The sequence below is a fragment of the Loa loa genome, assembly GCF_000183805.2.
Source record: "Loa loa unplaced genomic scaffold supercont3.107, whole genome shotgun sequence".
Lineage (NCBI taxonomy): Eukaryota > Metazoa > Nematoda > Chromadorea > Rhabditida > Onchocercidae > Loa > Loa loa.
In genome coordinates, this window is record NW_018108287.1 from 94280 (window position 1) to 114189 (window position 19910).

Genomic DNA, 19910 nt, shown 5'->3' on the forward strand with positions numbered 1-19910 from the left:
CGGCAATCCATAGTAAATGGGCCCTAAATCACCGTCTTCATTCCGTTTTAACGCATTCCGGAATGTCATTTTTGCCATTACCTAAATTATAAACTGAAAACAAGAGAAGAGAGTATTAAAAAGTTTCCGTTTACTGTTTTTTTTTCTTTTTTGCAAAATTTAACGAACAATTAATGCAAAGGTGATATTCATATCAAGATTATTATCAAGGAAGGATATTATTTCATCACTTTCCTTCTCATGTCATTTTTCCCTTCCGTTATCACAGATGTAAGTTTTCATTTATTAAATTAGAAAAATTCCACCAAATGGAAGGTAAGTATTTAAAATCTTTTAAAGTTTAAAGTTATCTTCCAATGGTTCCCAACAATTTCTTGACCACCAATGACCACTTTAGCTCTTTTTTGTTTTTAGCAAGAACTACAAAAAGGTTCAAAAATAACAAATTTTGTTGGTTGAAAAATGAACTTTAATCGGAACTTTTGACAGATTCGTTTATCAAACTTCGCTTGTTTTCCATTCAACACGTCACCCTCTTCACGGATCATATTTTAGTTTGTCACGAATCACCGGGTTGGCATGTGACGTTTTCGATATGATATAAATTTTATATGAAATTTACATTATTGATATAATATTAAAAAAATACCAATGGTGGTAAAGTGTAGAGAATATTTCCATCTTCTCCAATAACTTCATTACCATTATCATCAGTAATTTTCTGATTTGGAATTAAATTCATTTGAAAGCCACCGCTACGCATTGGTGTTGGTAATGACGGATAGTATGTAATATTGGTGTAAATATTTGTCGAATATTGATATTGCTAAAAATATTATAAAAATTTAATTATCTAAATTGATTGAATAATGGAATAATAAATGAAAAATTGAATTGCTATGTAAGCCATTACAAAATGAATACAGGTAAATTCCTAAAAGAACTGTAACAAGTTAAGCCTGTTAATAATTGAAAAAGGTAACACTTGATGAAATGGCTGAAATTAACAGATTTGATGACAAATATTAGTATTAGTTTATCTGTTGTCTGCTGCATGTTGCGTTGCATGTTGCATGTTGCTGTTGCGTGTTTGCAAATATTAGTTTATCTGTTGCATTAATTGATAACCAGAAATTACTGATAATTAGAAATTACAATGCACATATAAATGTTATTGAAAAGAAATAAAGTGGAAAAAAAAAAAGTAAAATGAACTAACCATACGACAAAAAAACGGCAAATAATCCATTTCACTTTTCATATTTGGCTTCCAACCCAAGCGCTATAAATCAAAGGAGAAAATTCAACATTATTGAATTAAATAAAATAAGTTAAATTTTCAAATGCAATTATTTTAGGCTCTTAACCTCACAAATGAAATTACTTTAAAAAATTATTATGAAATCACTCGAAATTTGGAAATTTTTACTTCTATGTTTTTAACGGGGGGTTTAATCTTCTTTTTTTTTTTTTTTTAATTTAACAAATAGTAAGGAAAAAAAACGGAGATGATTGTTAGGAGAGGTACATTTAAAAAATGACGAGAAATTAAAGAAGCTTGAGTGTTACATTTATCATTTTTTATCAATGAATGATAAATGATAAATGTTATTGGGATAAATGAAACAAAATGAAGGATCAAAACTGTATAAATATCTGAAATAAAATATTCAAAATCTTTTGAAGATTTTTTTAATGGAAAAATATCTAATTTTTTAAAAAAACACTTTAAAAATTTTAGTTTAAATTAAGCTCATTAAAAAAAAAAAAAAAAAAGTGTAGTTATTTCATTATAATATTAAGACAATGTAATTAGTACAATTATTTATGATTGCTATGATCAGTATAATTAATCAGTGTGATCAATTATAATTACTAGTAATGAGCATAATTATTTCATTATAACAAATAAATTAGTCATATTATTTCGTTAGAAACTTACTAACGTTGTCAAAAATGAATAATATGCATGGATTGCCGGAATTATAACCGTAATTAGTTATTTTAGTACAATCGGAATGAAATTGTTGTTGGATGTCAAATGCGCACCAATGGCTTTTATCGTTTCGTTCTTGTATCGTACAAATTTTTAAAAATTCTCTTATCATTTCTTGTTTTTTAGTATATTCTGAAATATATCGTAAACTTTTTTTTTCTTTTCAATACAATATCACCAACAAATATTGTATGAGAATTAATTAGCAAAGATTAGATCGATTGAAATAACCGAACAAATTAGTGGATTTAATTAGGATGAATCAATTTGATAGTTCAACTCGTTGACAAATTGAGCATCATTTTAAGGATATAAATGATCGATCGCTGAACAAATGATATGTATTCGCCTGGGTATATGATCAATATATACTATTATCTTTAATTGTTCATTAATCATTAATCTTAATGATTCAAATGTTTGTCAACAAAATTAACAAAAAGATAATTAACCAAAGGAAAATTTTTCTACTTTAATTTATGTAAATTTATAAATTGCTTACTTTCAAGATAATCGTCAATTTCTTTTACATATTCCTCATTTGATGTACCATTTTGTACGTTAAAATAAAATACATTTAGTGATCGTTTCCGGATATTCGGTATCATCATAAGACCTAAAGAGAGAAAAAAAAAAAAGAACGTAATAATAATTGATATCTATGCTATAATCACCTTAATTCCGCAAAAAAAAAAAACCGGAATAACATAATCATACCTTATCAATGATAAATTATTAAATCAAAATAAAAAAAGAAAATTATACTCTTTACCATGACGTGATTTTTCCTGATAAGCAATAACATCGAAAATAACTTTGCCAAAACCCGAAAATAATGAGACTAAAAGAATTAACATTATGCAAACCATTGATGTGATAATACCTAAAAAATTATAAGAGTTATTAAAAAAGAAATTATCTGTAAAATTTATGGAAAGAAAAAAATTCAATCAAATTGTCATTAATTGATGAAATGGTGACAAATTTTATACTATATTCAAATAAAATTTCTAAATATCTAACAAACAGGGTTGATAAAATCTTGTAAGTAAAATTAAAGCGATGATGAGAATATAAGCTTAACAATGGACAGAATAACACAAAGACATCTCCAGTATCTACACCATGGACAAATGATATCCATTATACATACAAAATAGATAATGCCAAAGAGCAGCTATCTATCTTCATGATAACCTCGAACTTCTCCCTAATCCTTATAGATGAAGAAATATCCGAAGTAGCTTAGTTTTTTACAACCATGTAAACTACGAAATCCTTTTCGCATTGACCAACACACTACAATATATCTTATTTTCGTCTGAAAATATTACCTGCAACATATTCTCAACTTAATGAAGGATGAATTTTTATATCTCAATCATTATGCAACCTATTAACAAAACGACTGTCAACTATTATCCAAGGCAATGACAAAGAAATTTGTTGGTTGATTATATTTGCTTGCTTATTTTGTATGACTCATTTATTATTGCTTACCAATTTATCGTGTAATATATATATATATATATATTTTTTATTGTTGACTATTAATATTATGCAAGAACAATATTACATCCCAAATAAATCTATATCGTTAAAAAAACAGATTCAACAGGTTAGCTTTCCTGACAATATATACCTGTACAAAATCGTTGTTGTCTTTGTGAATATCGTACATCTTGAAAGATATTCTGCCAGGTAATATCATCCATGAGAATATGATCAAAATTATCATTATGAATGGTAATTAGAGCTGTATCATCGATTTGTTCTGCATTATAAACACTTGTTTGATCATTCATTGCTAATGAATCCTGATTTGATATGCATTCGTATCTGTAAATATTGTAAAAGATTATAGGAAAAAAAGAAGTTCAGTGAAAGAAATGATTATTTTAATCATATTCCGGAATAAATATTATCAGTAAAATATCTTTTGATAATTCAAAAAAAATGCGAGGTGATAACTATAATTGTTTTTCTCTTGTTATTTCTAAAATTTTACATAAAATATTGCGAAGAGATGATATATACGTAAAAAGTTAACAGTATTTTTAGATTATTTGTTTTCATTATATCTTCAACATATCTATACATCTTCGGAATAATCGTTTATAAATTATTTAATTTCACGTATTAGGATAATAATTAAAGTGAAGAAATTAACATCTAGAGCTCTCGATATGTTAAAGATATTATTCAATTACTTTGTTAGGATATCGTGTAAAACGTTTACGTCAAATAATACGTTACAAATTTACCAACCTCGCAGTAGTAGTCATTGATGAAACAATTAATGTTGAAATACGTATTACAACATTTGATAAACATACTATTTATGATTGCCACATTTATTTTCTAAATAAATGATAATTTAAAAAATTAATTTAAATTTTAATAAATTTTAATCATTCTTCAGTGATTCATTTCCAATAATATACGTGTAAATGAATGATATGAAATTAACTTAATGAAGAGTGTTCGATCACTCAATAGTATCATCATTTTTTGCAATTTAACTAAACCATCAATATGACGAAAAAAAAAAGTCAAATCATATCATCGAATTAATTGAAGTTGAAAGTTTAACTGATTAAGATTTAATTAAACGAGAGAGATATAATTGAAAGTTTTAGATTTATTGTTTATTTAAAATACACTAAAAGATTTGTTTAAAAATTTTACCAATTCTTTTTTTTTCTCTCCTTTCCAAAAATTTTAGAATTTATTAATTTAAAATTAAACAGTCAAGAAAAGAAATCCTAAGAGAATTAATATTGATAAATGCGGAATTTTCATCGTTTGATAAAATATTGTCCTGATGACAATCTAACAACTAAGAATGGATGAAATAAACGATGTCATACGATTCTACAGAGTGGTACTCACAAAGCATGTGACTTTCGCAGTAATATTTTTAAGAAACCGGTTCTAATACAATGAGATCATTCATTAATATTTGCCAGATAATTTAACAAAATAAACATTTAGCCCTTTATTTACTCAATCGTACTAATAATCTTTAGAAAAAAAAAGAAAAAAAAAAAGAAAAGAAAAAAAATGAAATGAAAAAAGTGAATTAATTGAAACTGGTTAATTGGAATTATTTCAATTGAGATGAAAATATCAACTAGCAATTTTGTAAAAATACTAAAATGGATTTTTTCTTCATAACTACTAGTATAGGAAATAGTTTCACTGATTTGTAATATCAATTTTTGCTTTTCAATCAATTAATTAATTAAACAAAGACAATATGGATAAATAGTAATACAAAATATTGAAGAAGAAGAAAAGATATTATTTGATGGGGAGAAAAAAATAGTGAGAAATGGAAATGATTGTCAGATGTTATTGAACAAATCAATGATATCAGTTCATCTTTCATCATCCTTATTATAATGCCATTCTTATCATTTATTGATTGATAAGAATTTGACCACCAAATGGGTTAGTTATGTTTACATTCATCAATCAAATGATAGTTAAATGTAAACATTCAATTGTATTTATCATATATCTTAAGGATTTTACAAATTTCCCAAAATTTCAACTCCATTTAAAACAGATTTTTTTGCAAATTATAAATTTTCCTTATTTTACGTTAAATTATTACGTAAACCTTTTGTGACATGACGTCATTTGCATGAAAATGAAATGTGACGTTAATCGAAATAGAAGTGAAATATCACTTAATCTAACTTAAAGATATCCAAAAAAAGGAAATACGTGACAATCACAAATATTTGAAATTTCCGGGAAAATCGATAAAAAACAATGTGTATAATAATAACAATTATAATAATAATTGACATTTGAACTTTCCGGAAAAAACAATAAAACGAAAAAAAAGCGATGCGTAATATTTCGCAATAATCATTGGTATTTGAATTTTCCAAAAAAAAAATCGATAAAACAGAAAAAAAAGAACAAAAATTTGTTGAAAATGAAGAAATACTAATGAAATAAGAGAATTATTGATAGAAGAGAAAATGCAATTGATTTCTGAATGAAAGAGTTTTAAGAGAATGGAATAGAAAAGAAGTTGACGAAAGTAGAAATGGATAGGCGGAAATAAGAAAGAGAAGGGCGGTATTGTCGCCGAAATAAATGAAGTTATTCGATAATGATCCTATCGATATGGATTTAATGATGCTACCTATAATATTGTACATTTTATTATTCATTATTTAGTTAACAGCCTTTTCCTCTCATCTATTCCATCATATATTTAATAATATTACAATATTATTGACAATATTTCAAGGTCAATTATATTAGATGATATATTTGAAAAGGACTTTTATCTCATCTTATTCATATTCTTTTTCATATTTCTTAATCGTATTTAAACAATGTAAATTATCACTACAGCATTAATAAAGCGAAGATCAAAGATTAAAATTAATTAAAATTAGGTATTGAAGGAGAAAATGGCAGAGAAATGATATTATATATTATTATTGATTGTAATTATTATATCTTTAAAATTTTTTAAATGAGAAAATAATTGAATTTCAAAAAAAAAAAATAATAACCTTATTTATGGCCATAATAGTAATAACAGATAAACGGAGAAGAGATGTGAAGGTTATAGTAATTATACCTTCTTTCAAAATGAACTGTGATAAACGGTATAATTAACTTTTGAAATCAATCCAAAAATTTGGTCAAGAATTTTAATTTATTATTAATTTACTTTAATAATTGTAGGATTAATCTATCATAAGAATACAATTAAATATGTTTTATGTTTCAAATTGTTTATCTTACTTATATTACAATTTAATCGTTCCTGATTCATTTACCTGTGCAAAAAAAAAGTAAGTTCATAAGTATCCATCATTGAAATAAATTCATAAAATTTACTTTAACTGTACAATATCAGTGAGATTAGTATTTTAAAGAGAAAAAATTATCGTATTATGAGATTTAATTCATTTAAGTGTAAGTAAATTTTAATTGTATGAAAAAATTCCGATATTTTTTCTCCTTTTTTTAAATGTCAAGTCTTATTGATGTCAAAAGATTGTCACACCTACACGAAAAAAAAAAAATCTCCGAAGCGCGCATAAAACTTCAACAATCGACAAACAGATACAGTAACTAGAGTACGGAGTACGATTCCATAAAAATTAATCATCAATCATTTTTGTATCAAACTTCGTTAATTGATAATATCTGGTTAGAAATGTTTGAAAACATTTTCTGCTACATATTAGGTATACAAGAAATAGTTTTCTTGTATTGAAGCAAAATCTTGATCCCGAAACGGAAAAGTGTTTTCCGGTATGAATTCATGAACATTACAACTTTAACTGTTAAAAAAATTCATCTATGAATAAGTCCGAAGATTGATTAGTTTACATCGACCAATTTTTGAATATTTATTATAAAACAAATCATTGCAGTAATGTGTTGTCGATTTTTTACAATGTTGATAAAATTATTAGTATAAACGATGAACAAATCTATCTTTCCTGACGTTATTTTTAATTTTCGTTTAAAATTAAATTTTAATTTGTTCTTAATCGTTCTACTGCCATACTAAAAAATGAACATCGATCAGCACACATCATCTGAAAATGTTTACACCAAATCTCTGCCACATCGCAGTATGCGCCCTGCAAAATATTCATTCCTCATGTCACTTCTTATCATACTAACATTATCATCTGTAATGTAAAATACTACCAATAATTTCACTTCTACTACATATTCCAATCATATCAATATCAATTTTATGATCTATATTCATTGCAATAATCAATATTATAAAATTTAATTAACCCTTGAAATAGCTCTAATACATCTTTGCGTCTTATTGCTATCAATATTATCAGCCTAAGATTCGCGATATTTTTTTAGGGTGAAATATTTCACTAATTACTAACCCTGATAATATCATCGGAAGAATGCATGAATGAGCCAAAATTTATGGAAAGACGTTCGATGAAGAGAAGTATAGCATGTGATATTGGCCAAATTGCTTGAGCAATTAATTCAATAAATGCCGCAATGGAGAGCTCCAAGTAACTAATGATTAAATAACTGGCAACAATGAAACCTGTTATTGTTGCAGGACGCTAAAATTATCGTATTAGAATCAGGAAATATGAAAATAATTATCTTGAATATTATCGGATTATAATAAAGATAAGCAGTTATGTTGAATATAATTTTAACAATGATTGTTGCGATATTAGAAAAATGAAATGATCTGAATAATCCGAAAACTTCAATCTCTAAATAACTGAAAATTTAAATAATCATCTCAAAATGATCTCTCATATCCGATTCAATGTACCATACATCTATTGCTATCTTTTCACCTAAACTTTTATCAAATAGATATCACAAATATAAAATATGAACAAAAATATTTTGATCCTATTCTTAATCACTTTGAATTTTAAATTTAATCATTAATAGAATTTGAACAGCTATCATTAATCAATGTTAGTGTTAATCAATGTTAGGCACTTCCCAATTTTGCTAGTAAAAAATTTAGCAGAAACATAGAAAATTGGGAATTACCTATTTTTAATTTGAATAAAAATCAAGAAAGTAAGAAATAGAAAGTGAATAGTTGGAAGAAAATGGTGAGAACAAAGATTAAACAAAAAAAAGAATGAAAGAGTTGGGAAAAAGTAATTGTGCTATTTATATAATTATCACATAACAAAATTAAATAAAAAGAAATTTGATTTTAATAGAAATGAAGTAAATTTCTGGCTAATAGTTCTCCCTTTTTTTTTTTGTCGCTAATTTATCTCATCACATACATTTAAGATTATGAAAATACTTTATGCCCTGCACTAACTGAAGAAATAACTATTTGCAGATAACAAAATGATAGCTGCCTGAGATAAAAGATAGCAGTATTTTTGACAATGAACAATTCGTTTTGGCATATGGAATAGGCCTATGATAACTTACAGGATGATCCTTCAAGAATTGTGCGAATTTGGTTAGGAGAAGGAGGGAATCATCAAGTAATTGATAGAATGCATGAGAAAATCGATGAACAGACATATCATCACTAAAAAATTTAAAAAAAGAAAGGAAATAAAAGCATAATAAAATGAATTTCGAACATACATTTTAAATTTGTTAAAGATTTCAAAAGTAAAAGTGTATTTTTGCAATTAGAAGATGTCTTAACGATTAAATGACAAACGTCAATTGGATATTCAAAAAAAAAATTGCTATTCTATCCTAATAGCCTTCTGGTTGCTAATCTGTTATCCAGTATCCTAATAATCGGAAGATATTTAGCAATCAGAAGATTTTGATAACTAAGAAAGTTCCATTAATGTTAATGATTTTATCAAGTCATATTTTATCGAGACAAATATCTGTGTATAATAAGTTGTGTAAGGTTATTGGTCGTTACTTTTCATTCATTAATTAAGTCCATTAGAATTTCTCTCCATTTCCTTTAAAATGTCAATCAATGTTAGGAACTTGGAAATTTTCAAACTAAAATATATTATTTCCCGTATAGTTACTTGTCTTTTCGGTAAAATTTCTGATAATCAATAAGTATAAAACGAACTCCATCTCGCTTTGATCAATTTCACAGATATTCTCGATATCTGGACACATCGGGATATCATCACGTCTTTCGGATGCTGTACCTTGGATAGCAAATTCGCTACTGTAATTAGAAGAGAAAAATGAGTATTACCTTTTTGAGTTATTAACAAAAATCTTATAATTCCGAAGATAAGGATCAGTTTCTTATCTCGTAAACAAATTCTTCAAATAAAATATTAATTTATAGACCTACTGTATTAAATTCTTCAAATAAGATATTAATTTACAGACCAACTGTATTCTACTTTCCTATGAAAAAATCGTCACAATTTGAAGTAACATTTCTCTTTGATTTTTTTGTCTCATTTCAGGAACTGACCTTGAATTGGATATGGTCATATTTCTTCTATGACGCCTGCTACTTTTTCGAGATCGTCGTCGCTCTCGTTGTTCAGGTATTATGGATGTTTCATGACCCGTCGATTTTGTTGAGTTTTCTTGTCCAGCTCAATTCAAATAACTCAATTTTAAGTTAGGCTGTAAAAGATGCACAGATCTGCCGTATGTAATCAACCTAGGGGTTACTTTTTTTTTGTCATATTTTAATTGAGCTACTCAACCAGAAATCAATCAGTCATTTAATTAATAAATTTAGAGTAGAGGCACGAAGATATATTTTAGAGTTGTATTATTATGTTACTTATAATTCAATTAATCTTGGAGAAGATCAAGTCTTTTCTAGGAAATCCAATTACAGTTATCTTCTTGCTATATATCAAGCTGATAAACAATGGGAAACGATATTATCATGAGTAGTAAATTTGGACGGAGATCAATTCTCAACAATATTCTGACTATATTCAGACATTTCAAATAGTGTGATTACTATCTCAAAATGTTTCCCTTCTCTATAAGATTGCTCGAGAACAAAAACTGAAAAATGACATTAAAAAATTTTAATGAAGGAGTAATTTATTTATTCTGATTGTCAATTGTATGGTGATAAGGTAAAAATTTATCCAGTAAAAATGGATAAGAGATTCACAATTTTAGAAATAAATGTGTCAGCAGATGTCAAATATGTCGAGAAGAAATGTCACCATTCACCCATAGCATAATTTTGCTTATTTAAAGCTTAATGGGAAAGGATTACTGCTTGTTGTTTGCGGTTGTGTTGTATTATCCGGTAATTTAGCACTTGATGCTGGCGATTCAGTTACAGTATTACTAACTGCAGTCTTTTCGGACGACCTGAAAAATACGTATCAATTAGTTTTACAGAATGCAAGATTAGAAAAAAATAAGGAATCGAAAAAAAAAAAAAGAAACATTTATGTTTTATGTATTTACGTAATTCGCTCAAGTGTTTTACGTGCTCGTTTTACACGTTCATAACTTGTCCATGTGTTTCATGTTTTACTCTATATTTTATCTTAATTTAATCATGGAGTTCCGAATCTTTTTTTCTCCTGATAAAGTTTTCAGCACATTGGACTACACATTATAGCAAAGATACTGAAATGTAAGGTACGATATGATTTCTCAAAATTATACCTTTAAGCGATAATGAATTGGTCAATTTGTAAGTTTTTGACGTAACTAATGTCTATGTTACTATGTTATCTACATCTACGTTACGTCCGTAGATTTTTCACGTAAAATTACTAAAAGTTAAAGTAAACTGAAGATAATATGAAATAAAACAAACGGAATTTCACTAGCTGTTGGCATGTTGACAATACTCTCAATAGATGGACAATCTGGTATATCATCCGCACGATCTTTATGCTTCCTGGAAAAAAATGAATTATCGATGATCACATCTCAATGTTTCCCTCAATCTTAATCATTTCATATAAAATATGTCATGCTCTAAAGTTTTACCAAAAGAAAAAAGGAAGAATAATATATGCAAAAAATTACGCTTAATAATATTAGAAACTTATGAAAAAAAACAAAAAAAGAAACTTACATTATCCATCGTTGTTTTAAAGTTTTAACTTCCTTACGTTTGAAACGATCCGATGACATGGTTGTTCAATCTGAAATTGGAATCTTTTTTTTATTGAAATGATCATACGATATATATATATCTATATGATCATCTGATTCTGCATGTAACGTGATAACAAACGTCTCCTTCTTAAACTCAATTATATGATCATCTGATTCTGCATGTAACGTGATAACAAACGTCTCCTTCTTAAACTCGATTATAGGAAAAAAAGGAAGGAAAAAAAACCTTCACAAGATTAATCATCTCATTATATCATCTAATCCAATCACTAGTATCATACTGTCAAAGTTAAGCAGACTAAAGGTTTAAGACAAAATACCCTTTGACCCTGAAATATTTGTACTTGAAATGTCAAACGAAATATATCTGATCTTACATTACAACGTATTCTTGGACTATTTATTTAGCTATTCTGACCATAAATTTAAGCAAATAGATATTTCTGGAAAAAATAATAGGAAAAAAGATGAAAAGATCAAAGTAATTATGTCTAACTTTTTTGCTTCAATTTTGACATCCAATTTTCTTGTTTCAGTTGTTATCACAGAGATTATCGATGATTAAACCGCTAAGTTTCTAGCAATACTGATAAATACATTTCAATCGAAATAATTCCATCACTTAAAATGAATTTTGTTTCTAAAATTTGACTATTTAATCAATATTTTATAAAAGATTTATCATTAATATCGTCAATCAGTCAGCAAATTTATCGATTGATTTCTCTTAATACGTTTTATATGAGGCAAAGATTACATAAACAAATCACAATAGATGATCAAGTAATTGATAATATAATCAGATTTCTTGTGTTATCAGCGCTATCAGATTACAAATCGTGAGATATAGATTAATTAAATATTGAAAAATATACGACCTTTGAACTTTAAATTCTAATTCAAGCTTGATAAAATATTCGTTAGGATAAAATAATCGATTGTGAATTTAATTACACGTATTGACAAAATACATCGACTAAACACTTTAACATAGTATAAAAGTTAAAGGTAATGTCATAGACGTTTTAACGTCACATACGTGAACTTAGTGTCAAAAATAACCATAAGTGAGTCCGAAAACAAATGAATGCAAAAATATTTCAATGATACATCAGAATACTGTATAAACTTCGTTACGTTATTTACGTTAACTACGTTACATCCGACGAATACCAATTGCAAAAAAAAAAAACTCAATTTCAATTACAGGATGTTATCATATATCATGTGGCTAATTTCATTGAAATACGTTATGATACGTGACATATACACGTATTATTCTAATTATCATTAATTACCAGAGATTTGACGTTAATATCTGTGACGTGAAATCTTTCGAAAATATTCTATCTTATCCTTGGAATGTTATTTTTATCTTTCTCATTCATTTTTCTCCTTCCCCTCCTCCTTTTATGCAAATTTTTGTTATTCCATTTTTCAGTGTTTACTTTTATCAGCAATGGCATTATTTGACAGTATGGGAAGATATTGATGAGCAGATGTTGCGCTTTTGTCTTGTGTTATAGCTAGATCATGCGTACAACGTGTCAACAAATCAATAGGACACGTTGAGTACATAATTATTGGATATGCTTATTTTGATTACTTACTGTTATGTAGCAATTTGTTAAGTGATTTCTCACGTCCATTATTTTTAAAAGTAATATAGTTGAATGATAATATCACGTAACATTACATGATGTAGGATGCGCACTTGTCGTTTTATCACCATAAAAATGTCAACATTTCATATAGATATAATCAGAGAGTATATAAGTAAGGTGTGTTTGTCTTTTTTTGTTTTCGTAAAAACGTGAACATGAACATTCATATAGACGTAATCAAATGATTACTTAAATATTGATTGATGAAAAATATACGTGAAAAAGTTGTCGTCAAAAAGTGCTGTGTCGATTTCTCTAGTTCAATTTTGAAATTGTTTCTAAAATAAAATTTAATTTTGATATCGTTATGGTTAAACTTTTCAAGAATAATACTCAATCCTGAATGTATATTATTTTGAAAAAGAAAGAAATAGGAAGTCGCAAAGTGTAGAAGGTAAGAAGATAGGAGTAATGAAAATCTTTGAATAATGATATAATCGATTTAACGTTTCTGATTATAGTATTATTAAGTTTCGAATATTAGAATATTGAAGATCTAAAATTCTAACTAATAATGTTATAAATTTCAAATACATTTGAAATTTGAATTAAATATTATGATGGCTTGAATTTTTTAACTACATGATAAATCAGAGGTAGCATAATTAATTGTTAATGGAAATATGAGGAATCATTTATGTAATCATTCTCGATTAATTTAGAGTAATTGAAATAACAAAGTGAATTAATCGTTAAGTAATCTTCTAAACTAATTACCACTGAATGATACTAATTACTTTAGAAGATCACTTCATAGCTCAAAAATATTTTGATCTCTTTCATGTAATATAGTTATTTGGCTTATTGATTACAGAATATATATATATATATATATATATATGTATAATAGATAAGAATATTATCAGTATAGATATTATTGGAAGTAAAAACTGATATTTTCAGTGGAATTTGTCATTTCTTGTAAAGTGAACAAAAAAAGAGAAAAAAAAATTGCAGTTTTCAAAGATGGAAATGGATGATGATGATATGGAAATTTCAATGGCGATAATTACCAATGATAGTCAAACATTTCCATCCAACATTTCCGGTAAATTCTTAACGAATTATATGCTTTATAAGATCGGCAAGTTCATAAATAATTACATACCTGAGTAATTAGAAATTTTAGATTCTGTCAAGATTCTCGGCAAATTCTTGAAGGATTACATAATGGTTAGAAATTTTGAATAGTTAGAAATTTTATATCTTGCAATCAATTTATGATTGCATAAATCATTATTCTTGCAATCCTATCATGAATCTGTTATATCTTGTCAAAGTATTTCTAGCACAATTCATCAGTTACACGAAATAATTTGTAATTATATTAATGTAATTGATGTTATTAGCATGCATAAGTAGTTCATAATAATAAGAGACAAAATATTCGTCACATTTATACGGCATCATCAGATTTTTATTTCCATTATTGCTATATTTTCAAGATTATTCAATCGGATATGAGATTTGAAAATTTTGAGGTCTTTTTTTTTTTTATGGATCGAAGGAAATTACAAAATTTCTTTGCATATTTTGGATGATTCTTCTAGAATATTTCTTTTTCTTTTTCTTTTTTTTGCAGAAAATACTACAGCCGAAGCAGATGGAAAAACGAATACAAGCAATAGTATTATTACTTCTTCTACAACTATTGCTGTTAGTAGTGATAGTAGTAGCAGTTGTAATTTAAGTCGAACTGGTAGTAGTGATAATGATGGTGATGAATCCTCTTCATACAGTTCGAATTCTGGTAGGAAAACGAAAGAGTTGTTACTGGAAGGTCATCTGAAAATCCTTCAAGGTTTTTTTTTTGAATTTTATATTTTAAGTATTTTGATTTCAATAACATCCAATCTATGCATTATTTGTAAAATGATGTGAAGTGTGGCTAGATGTGAGATGAAAATATAATTTCTATCTCTTTTTTACCTCTGAACAGTGAGTAAATTCGTTCTAAGTTCATATTGTGTCTCCATTATAGCAGCTGATTCGATAATGGAACCAAATATAGACGTAACTATCAAAGGATTTTTAAGAGATGGTGGTCATCCGGAAGCTATTATCACTTCTCTCACCAATAGTTACCGTGGTCTTGCTCAGGTGCTCTTTGTTATTTTTTGAATTCATGTTGGACTCTGGCCACATTCAGTAAATATTGGAAAATGATTACTTTATTAGTGAAATTGTCGGACTTCGAAAGAAATAAGCTAAAATATTATCAGTATTGCATGGGCTTTCGGTATAATAACCACCTGAGTATAATACCGAAGTGATCAGTATAATGACCGAAATGATTGCTTTTTGCTTATTATCACTTCACGATAAACGAAATCGTTGCCGAATGACACACAGAACTGACGTGTTGTTGATATCTGTTGGTCAGCTGGCTAGAATATTAGTTGTTTCTAACAAGGTGTAGGAAAAAATGTCATTATTCGTTATAATTAATCAAGTTGAAATGTTATAGTACTGCGAATTACTTGGTGACTGGTTATCAGATCTGGAAGGTAATCGGAAAATCGTTCATGAATGTTTCGAGAAGACATTAAGCTCACTGCTTCAGAAACGTTTCGTAGCTGAAATTGTCGATAAAAATTTTGAAGCCGCTGACGATGTTGATAAATGGTTGCCGGAATTACTGAAGCATAGGTTTGATAATCGTACCTCCAGTAATTCAACTTCCAAATGCCTACCTAAAATTCTAAAATATGTGTTGTGTCTATAGTACGACATGAATAGCTTGAAAATGATAACGATTCAAAAATTGATCAAAACATATTTCCAGCAAAGATAGATCAATTATGACTTATCCAAGTTACTAGTTAGATACTTCTTTCACTCAAAAATTGATAAACAAATTGAAATTCAAACGGAAAACAAATCTTACAGCACATGGCGTAATTTAATTTATACACTTATCGAACAAAATCCTCGATCGAAATTTTTAATGAAAGCAATTCGAATGATATCAGATGCTGGTTTTCAGCATGAAATTACGAGTGTCCATCCAGCTGCCCAACAGGTACAGTTATTTTTATCTGCTAGACTGCTACTTATTACTGCTTGATTTACTTAGTCCAAATATTTTCAACTCTTACTTCTATTTTCATCCTCAGCAATGTAAGAGGAATTTTGCGGGAACATCTATTCGATCTTTTGCCCCTTCTGATCTATTAAATGGTGTATGAAATTAACTATCAGCAGATCTAAGCATGCGAACACTGACTGGTTAATACGCAGCAAATAATATGATTAGCTAGTCTGCTTGATCACTTATATTAAGTTGACTTTTATAGCTTGAAATTTATTGTCGTATGGTACTTACTGCAATTGACGACTTTTTTCTGAAGCACAAAAAAGGGCCGTTGACAGAAGATTATGAGAAGGCATTTGCAGAATTAACTCGTGTGGTTTGCTACAGCGAGCATACTTATTTGTTCACGCAAGTTCTTTTGCATGAAATTATCAAAGAGGTGAATTTCTGAAGTAAATTATGATGAATAAGCAATGTTTCCTCTATAGAATTATAATGAGGAAGATTCTCTACGTACGTATAACATTATATTATAATCGACATAGATGTGTCACTGTACTGAAAAAAAAATGGACAGTAGATGTGATACTCATACAATACACTTAAAAAATTAAATTTGACGTTAAATTATCGCAACAGTAATGCATAATATTCATGTAATACAGATAAGTAGCAATACATGCAGAAGCGCTTCGTTTTTTTCCTTCTAGAATTGGACTTTTCGATGGAATGAATATTTAATTTCGTCTTACAACATTCATTTTAGGAAAAGAATGAAACAGCAGCAGTTTGTACATATTTGGCTCAAATATTACGTCGTGAAGCACATAAACGTAACTATCAGGATACATACGATATTCATATCGCTTTAGATGGAGGATATGGTGATTATGATAATGATGTGAAGCAAATCGTATATACAATGCTTAGCAAGAAATGCTTAAATCAGGCTGATATTATTCGTCTTTATGAAGTAAATTAATTCTGTTAATGTATATTGAACAAAATGAGTAACTTTTTTGAAAATCTAATTTAATATGACTTCATTAATGATAATTTTTTCTCATTTCTCATCCCATTATTTTGCCGTTTCTGATATTTTAAAAAAGATCATTTAATCTTTCTAAAGTTTATATACTTGCATTAGCAAAATTAGTCAGACCCTTCATTTCCTAATGTGTACTTGGTGAGACTGATAGTATTAGATAGTATTATACTGGTACTATTAGCTATTCTTGATTGATTACCACTTAGAAAATAGATTGCTATCATATTTGAGGGATATATTATTTTCTATTATTAGCAATTATTTTCTTTCCTTATACATATTATACTTATTATTTTTAATCTATCCATATAATTAAAAACCACTGTTTCTATTTAATAGATGGCAGTTTTTAACAGACAGCAAGTTGAAATCATATAAAAGTTATGGTATATAAAGTATAATATGTTTAAACAACTAGAATCAAAAGATTTTTCAAGTTAAATAACCATATAGTTTGAATAATACATAAATAATGAATGATATATAAAAACTGTGATAATTTATTTTCTGATATATTTTCTTCACTTCCACTTCCTCTTTTTTAGCTTTATAGTTCATCAGAACCACCACCTGTTGAATTTATACAAGATCCATTTTTTGTCGATATGCTCATCGACGCGTTATTTGCATATGAAGGAAGTAAGGTTTGTCTGTTAGCTATTGCTTTTATCTCTTTTGTAATACATTTGATATTCCTCGCAAAAATTGGATAATTAAAATGAGAATATTACTCACTATATGTAAAACCGTTTGAAATACTTATATAATTCGTAGAATTTTATCTTTGCGATTATCTTTCTTCTGTGTTTTATTTAACCTGCCCTTAATCTGTTCATAGTATTATCTTACAATTAACACGATCATGTCACTCCTTTATTGCTGCGGGTTTTTCACAGTACTGGTAACTTATCTGTTGTAAAAAAAGTTGCTAAATGAAATATGTTATTTTTTTGTTTTCAAAAATTATCATGTGGTGTTTTAGGTTCACTCGAACCACCGCTCGAAATACATCTTTTTATTGTCCTATGCTTCTTGTAGTACTTCAGATACTGCGTCCGGTGAAAGAGAAAACGTGAGATTCACTGTCTTATAATTAATTCATTTCTATTACTTCTAGTTCTACTAATTGCCTTTCTCCGAATAATTTATTACTTTCCGTTCTGCAAGGAGTGCATCATATATTTTCCGCAGCAATTTGGCCTTAATCTAGTAATATCAGAACAGGATATTCAAATTATATAGCCATAAATTGATGCTTACAACAAATTAAGGAAGAGATGGAAAAAACGAAATGCATTATGGAACAAATTTTGGATAGTATAAGGTCGGAGCGCGAATTTTTAAAAGATATTCGTGTGCTACTCAATGGTATGGTTTTAAATAGTAGAATTTTCTTGTTTTATTATTTTCATGGGAATAAAAATTGGTTTTATTTATATTTACATCTTCAAATACAACTGCAGTGCTTCAATCAATAATTCACTGAAATCAATTCATCTAAATCTACCATTTTTTTTGCAGTGAGAAGATGTAATCTCTCAAAGAAGATTTATAACCATCAAAACCATTCGTTAATTGAATTGACTAGAAATAAATGAATCGATTTAAGATTTATTTTCTAGTGCGAAACTTGGATTGTAAATTACTACTCATTCGAAAGATGGAAGTTTTAATTTAAAGAAATATTTAAAGCAATATTGTTTCTTGTTTTTCCAGGCATTGAGTTTCCTTCAGTTGCCAGTGGACTCCTGCATTATTTACAAGGATTTTTGTTGAGTGATGAAATACTCAGTGAACTGGAAGTGGTTCATTTTGTTTTGTTGGACGAGATTGCTACAAAACATTCCAGTCTGCATATCAGGTCGCCATCGAATCATGTCATATAGTAGTCATTTGTAGAAAATAAAACTTCAAGAAAAAATCTGAACGAAATTCAGAAAACTGTATTACTTGGATTGGTTGACAAAGATGGGGACGGGTAAAAGAGCAATAGTTAGCCTTGCTACTGCTGAATGCATATTAAACTAAAATATTCTAAGGAAAAAAAAAATTATCGGTGTTCTAATAATAATCTTAACATTGCTATATGAGCATATTACTATAAAAAAAAAAAAACGGTTTCATCTACTATGATTACATTTTCATTTCTTTACGTATCAGTTTAATTCGAAGTATTTTCTCGGTTTTCCTGGAACAGTCTGCTTCAAAATCTGGCTATAAAAAGCATTACTGTAATTTAGTAATTTTGTTTAACCGAGATATTCCAAATTGTGATATAATCAGCACATGGCATTAATTCCATCGTCTTCGATTCTGTCCTCAACAGATTCATCGATAAATTAATGAGCATTAGCTTGACTAGAAGCTTATTTGAATTATTCTGATGAAATGCAGCCTAATTTAAGATTATTCGAAATGCTTTGTGAGCTCTATGATCGTCAGTCAAAGTTGTTGCAACCAGCAGAAATGATCATCGCGAAACAACGAAATGTTATTGATCGTTTTGTTCATCTATTTTCTGTTGGTTTCGCATTGCCAGTTATCGAAAGAATCAACAAAATGTTTCAGGAAGGACAAATTGATGTTTCTCTCGCAAGGTGAACTGCTGTT

General features: G+C 27.8%; 3 protein-coding genes across 3 annotated transcripts in view; 1 reads left to right on the plus strand and 2 right to left on the minus strand.

Moving 5' to 3' along the window:
• LOAG_17645 (hypothetical protein) overlaps positions 1–4281 on the minus strand; it is a gene marked incomplete at both ends in the record, with an annotated part of 4957 nt that extends 676 nt beyond the window's left edge. The window contains 7 exons of the mRNA XM_020450307.1: positions 650–826; positions 1220–1282; positions 1947–2128; positions 2499–2612; positions 2769–2879; positions 3639–3835; positions 4265–4281. Coding sequence (XP_020306033.1) covers positions 650–826; positions 1220–1282; positions 1947–2128; positions 2499–2612; positions 2769–2879; positions 3639–3835; positions 4265–4281 — 861 coding nt within the window. The remainder of the gene's footprint in view (positions 1–649; positions 827–1219; positions 1283–1946; positions 2129–2498; positions 2613–2768; positions 2880–3638; positions 3836–4264) is intronic.
• Positions 4282–7515: 3234 nt separating this feature from the next.
• Positions 7516–11569, minus strand: LOAG_05648 (hypothetical protein; the record flags this gene model as incomplete). The annotated part of the gene is made up of 8 exons (XM_003141185.1): positions 7516–7623; positions 7894–8085; positions 8939–9041; positions 9558–9659; positions 9918–10044; positions 10692–10789; positions 11247–11330; positions 11511–11569. 8 exons carry the CDS (start codon positions 11567–11569, stop codon positions 7516–7518), a joined length of 873 nt encoding a protein of 290 aa, XP_003141233.1.
• Positions 11570–14184: 2615 nt separating this feature from the next.
• On the plus strand, positions 14185–19901 carry LOAG_05649 (hypothetical protein; the record flags this gene model as incomplete). The annotated part of the gene is made up of 12 exons (XM_003141186.1): positions 14185–14266; positions 14801–15019; positions 15200–15318; positions 15686–15867; positions 16108–16240; positions 16515–16691; positions 17019–17225; positions 17846–17944; positions 18283–18372; positions 18572–18668; positions 19017–19161; positions 19706–19901. 12 exons carry the CDS (start codon positions 14185–14187, stop codon positions 19899–19901), a joined length of 1746 nt encoding a protein of 581 aa, XP_003141234.1.
• Between the last annotated feature and the right edge of the window lie 9 nt (positions 19902–19910).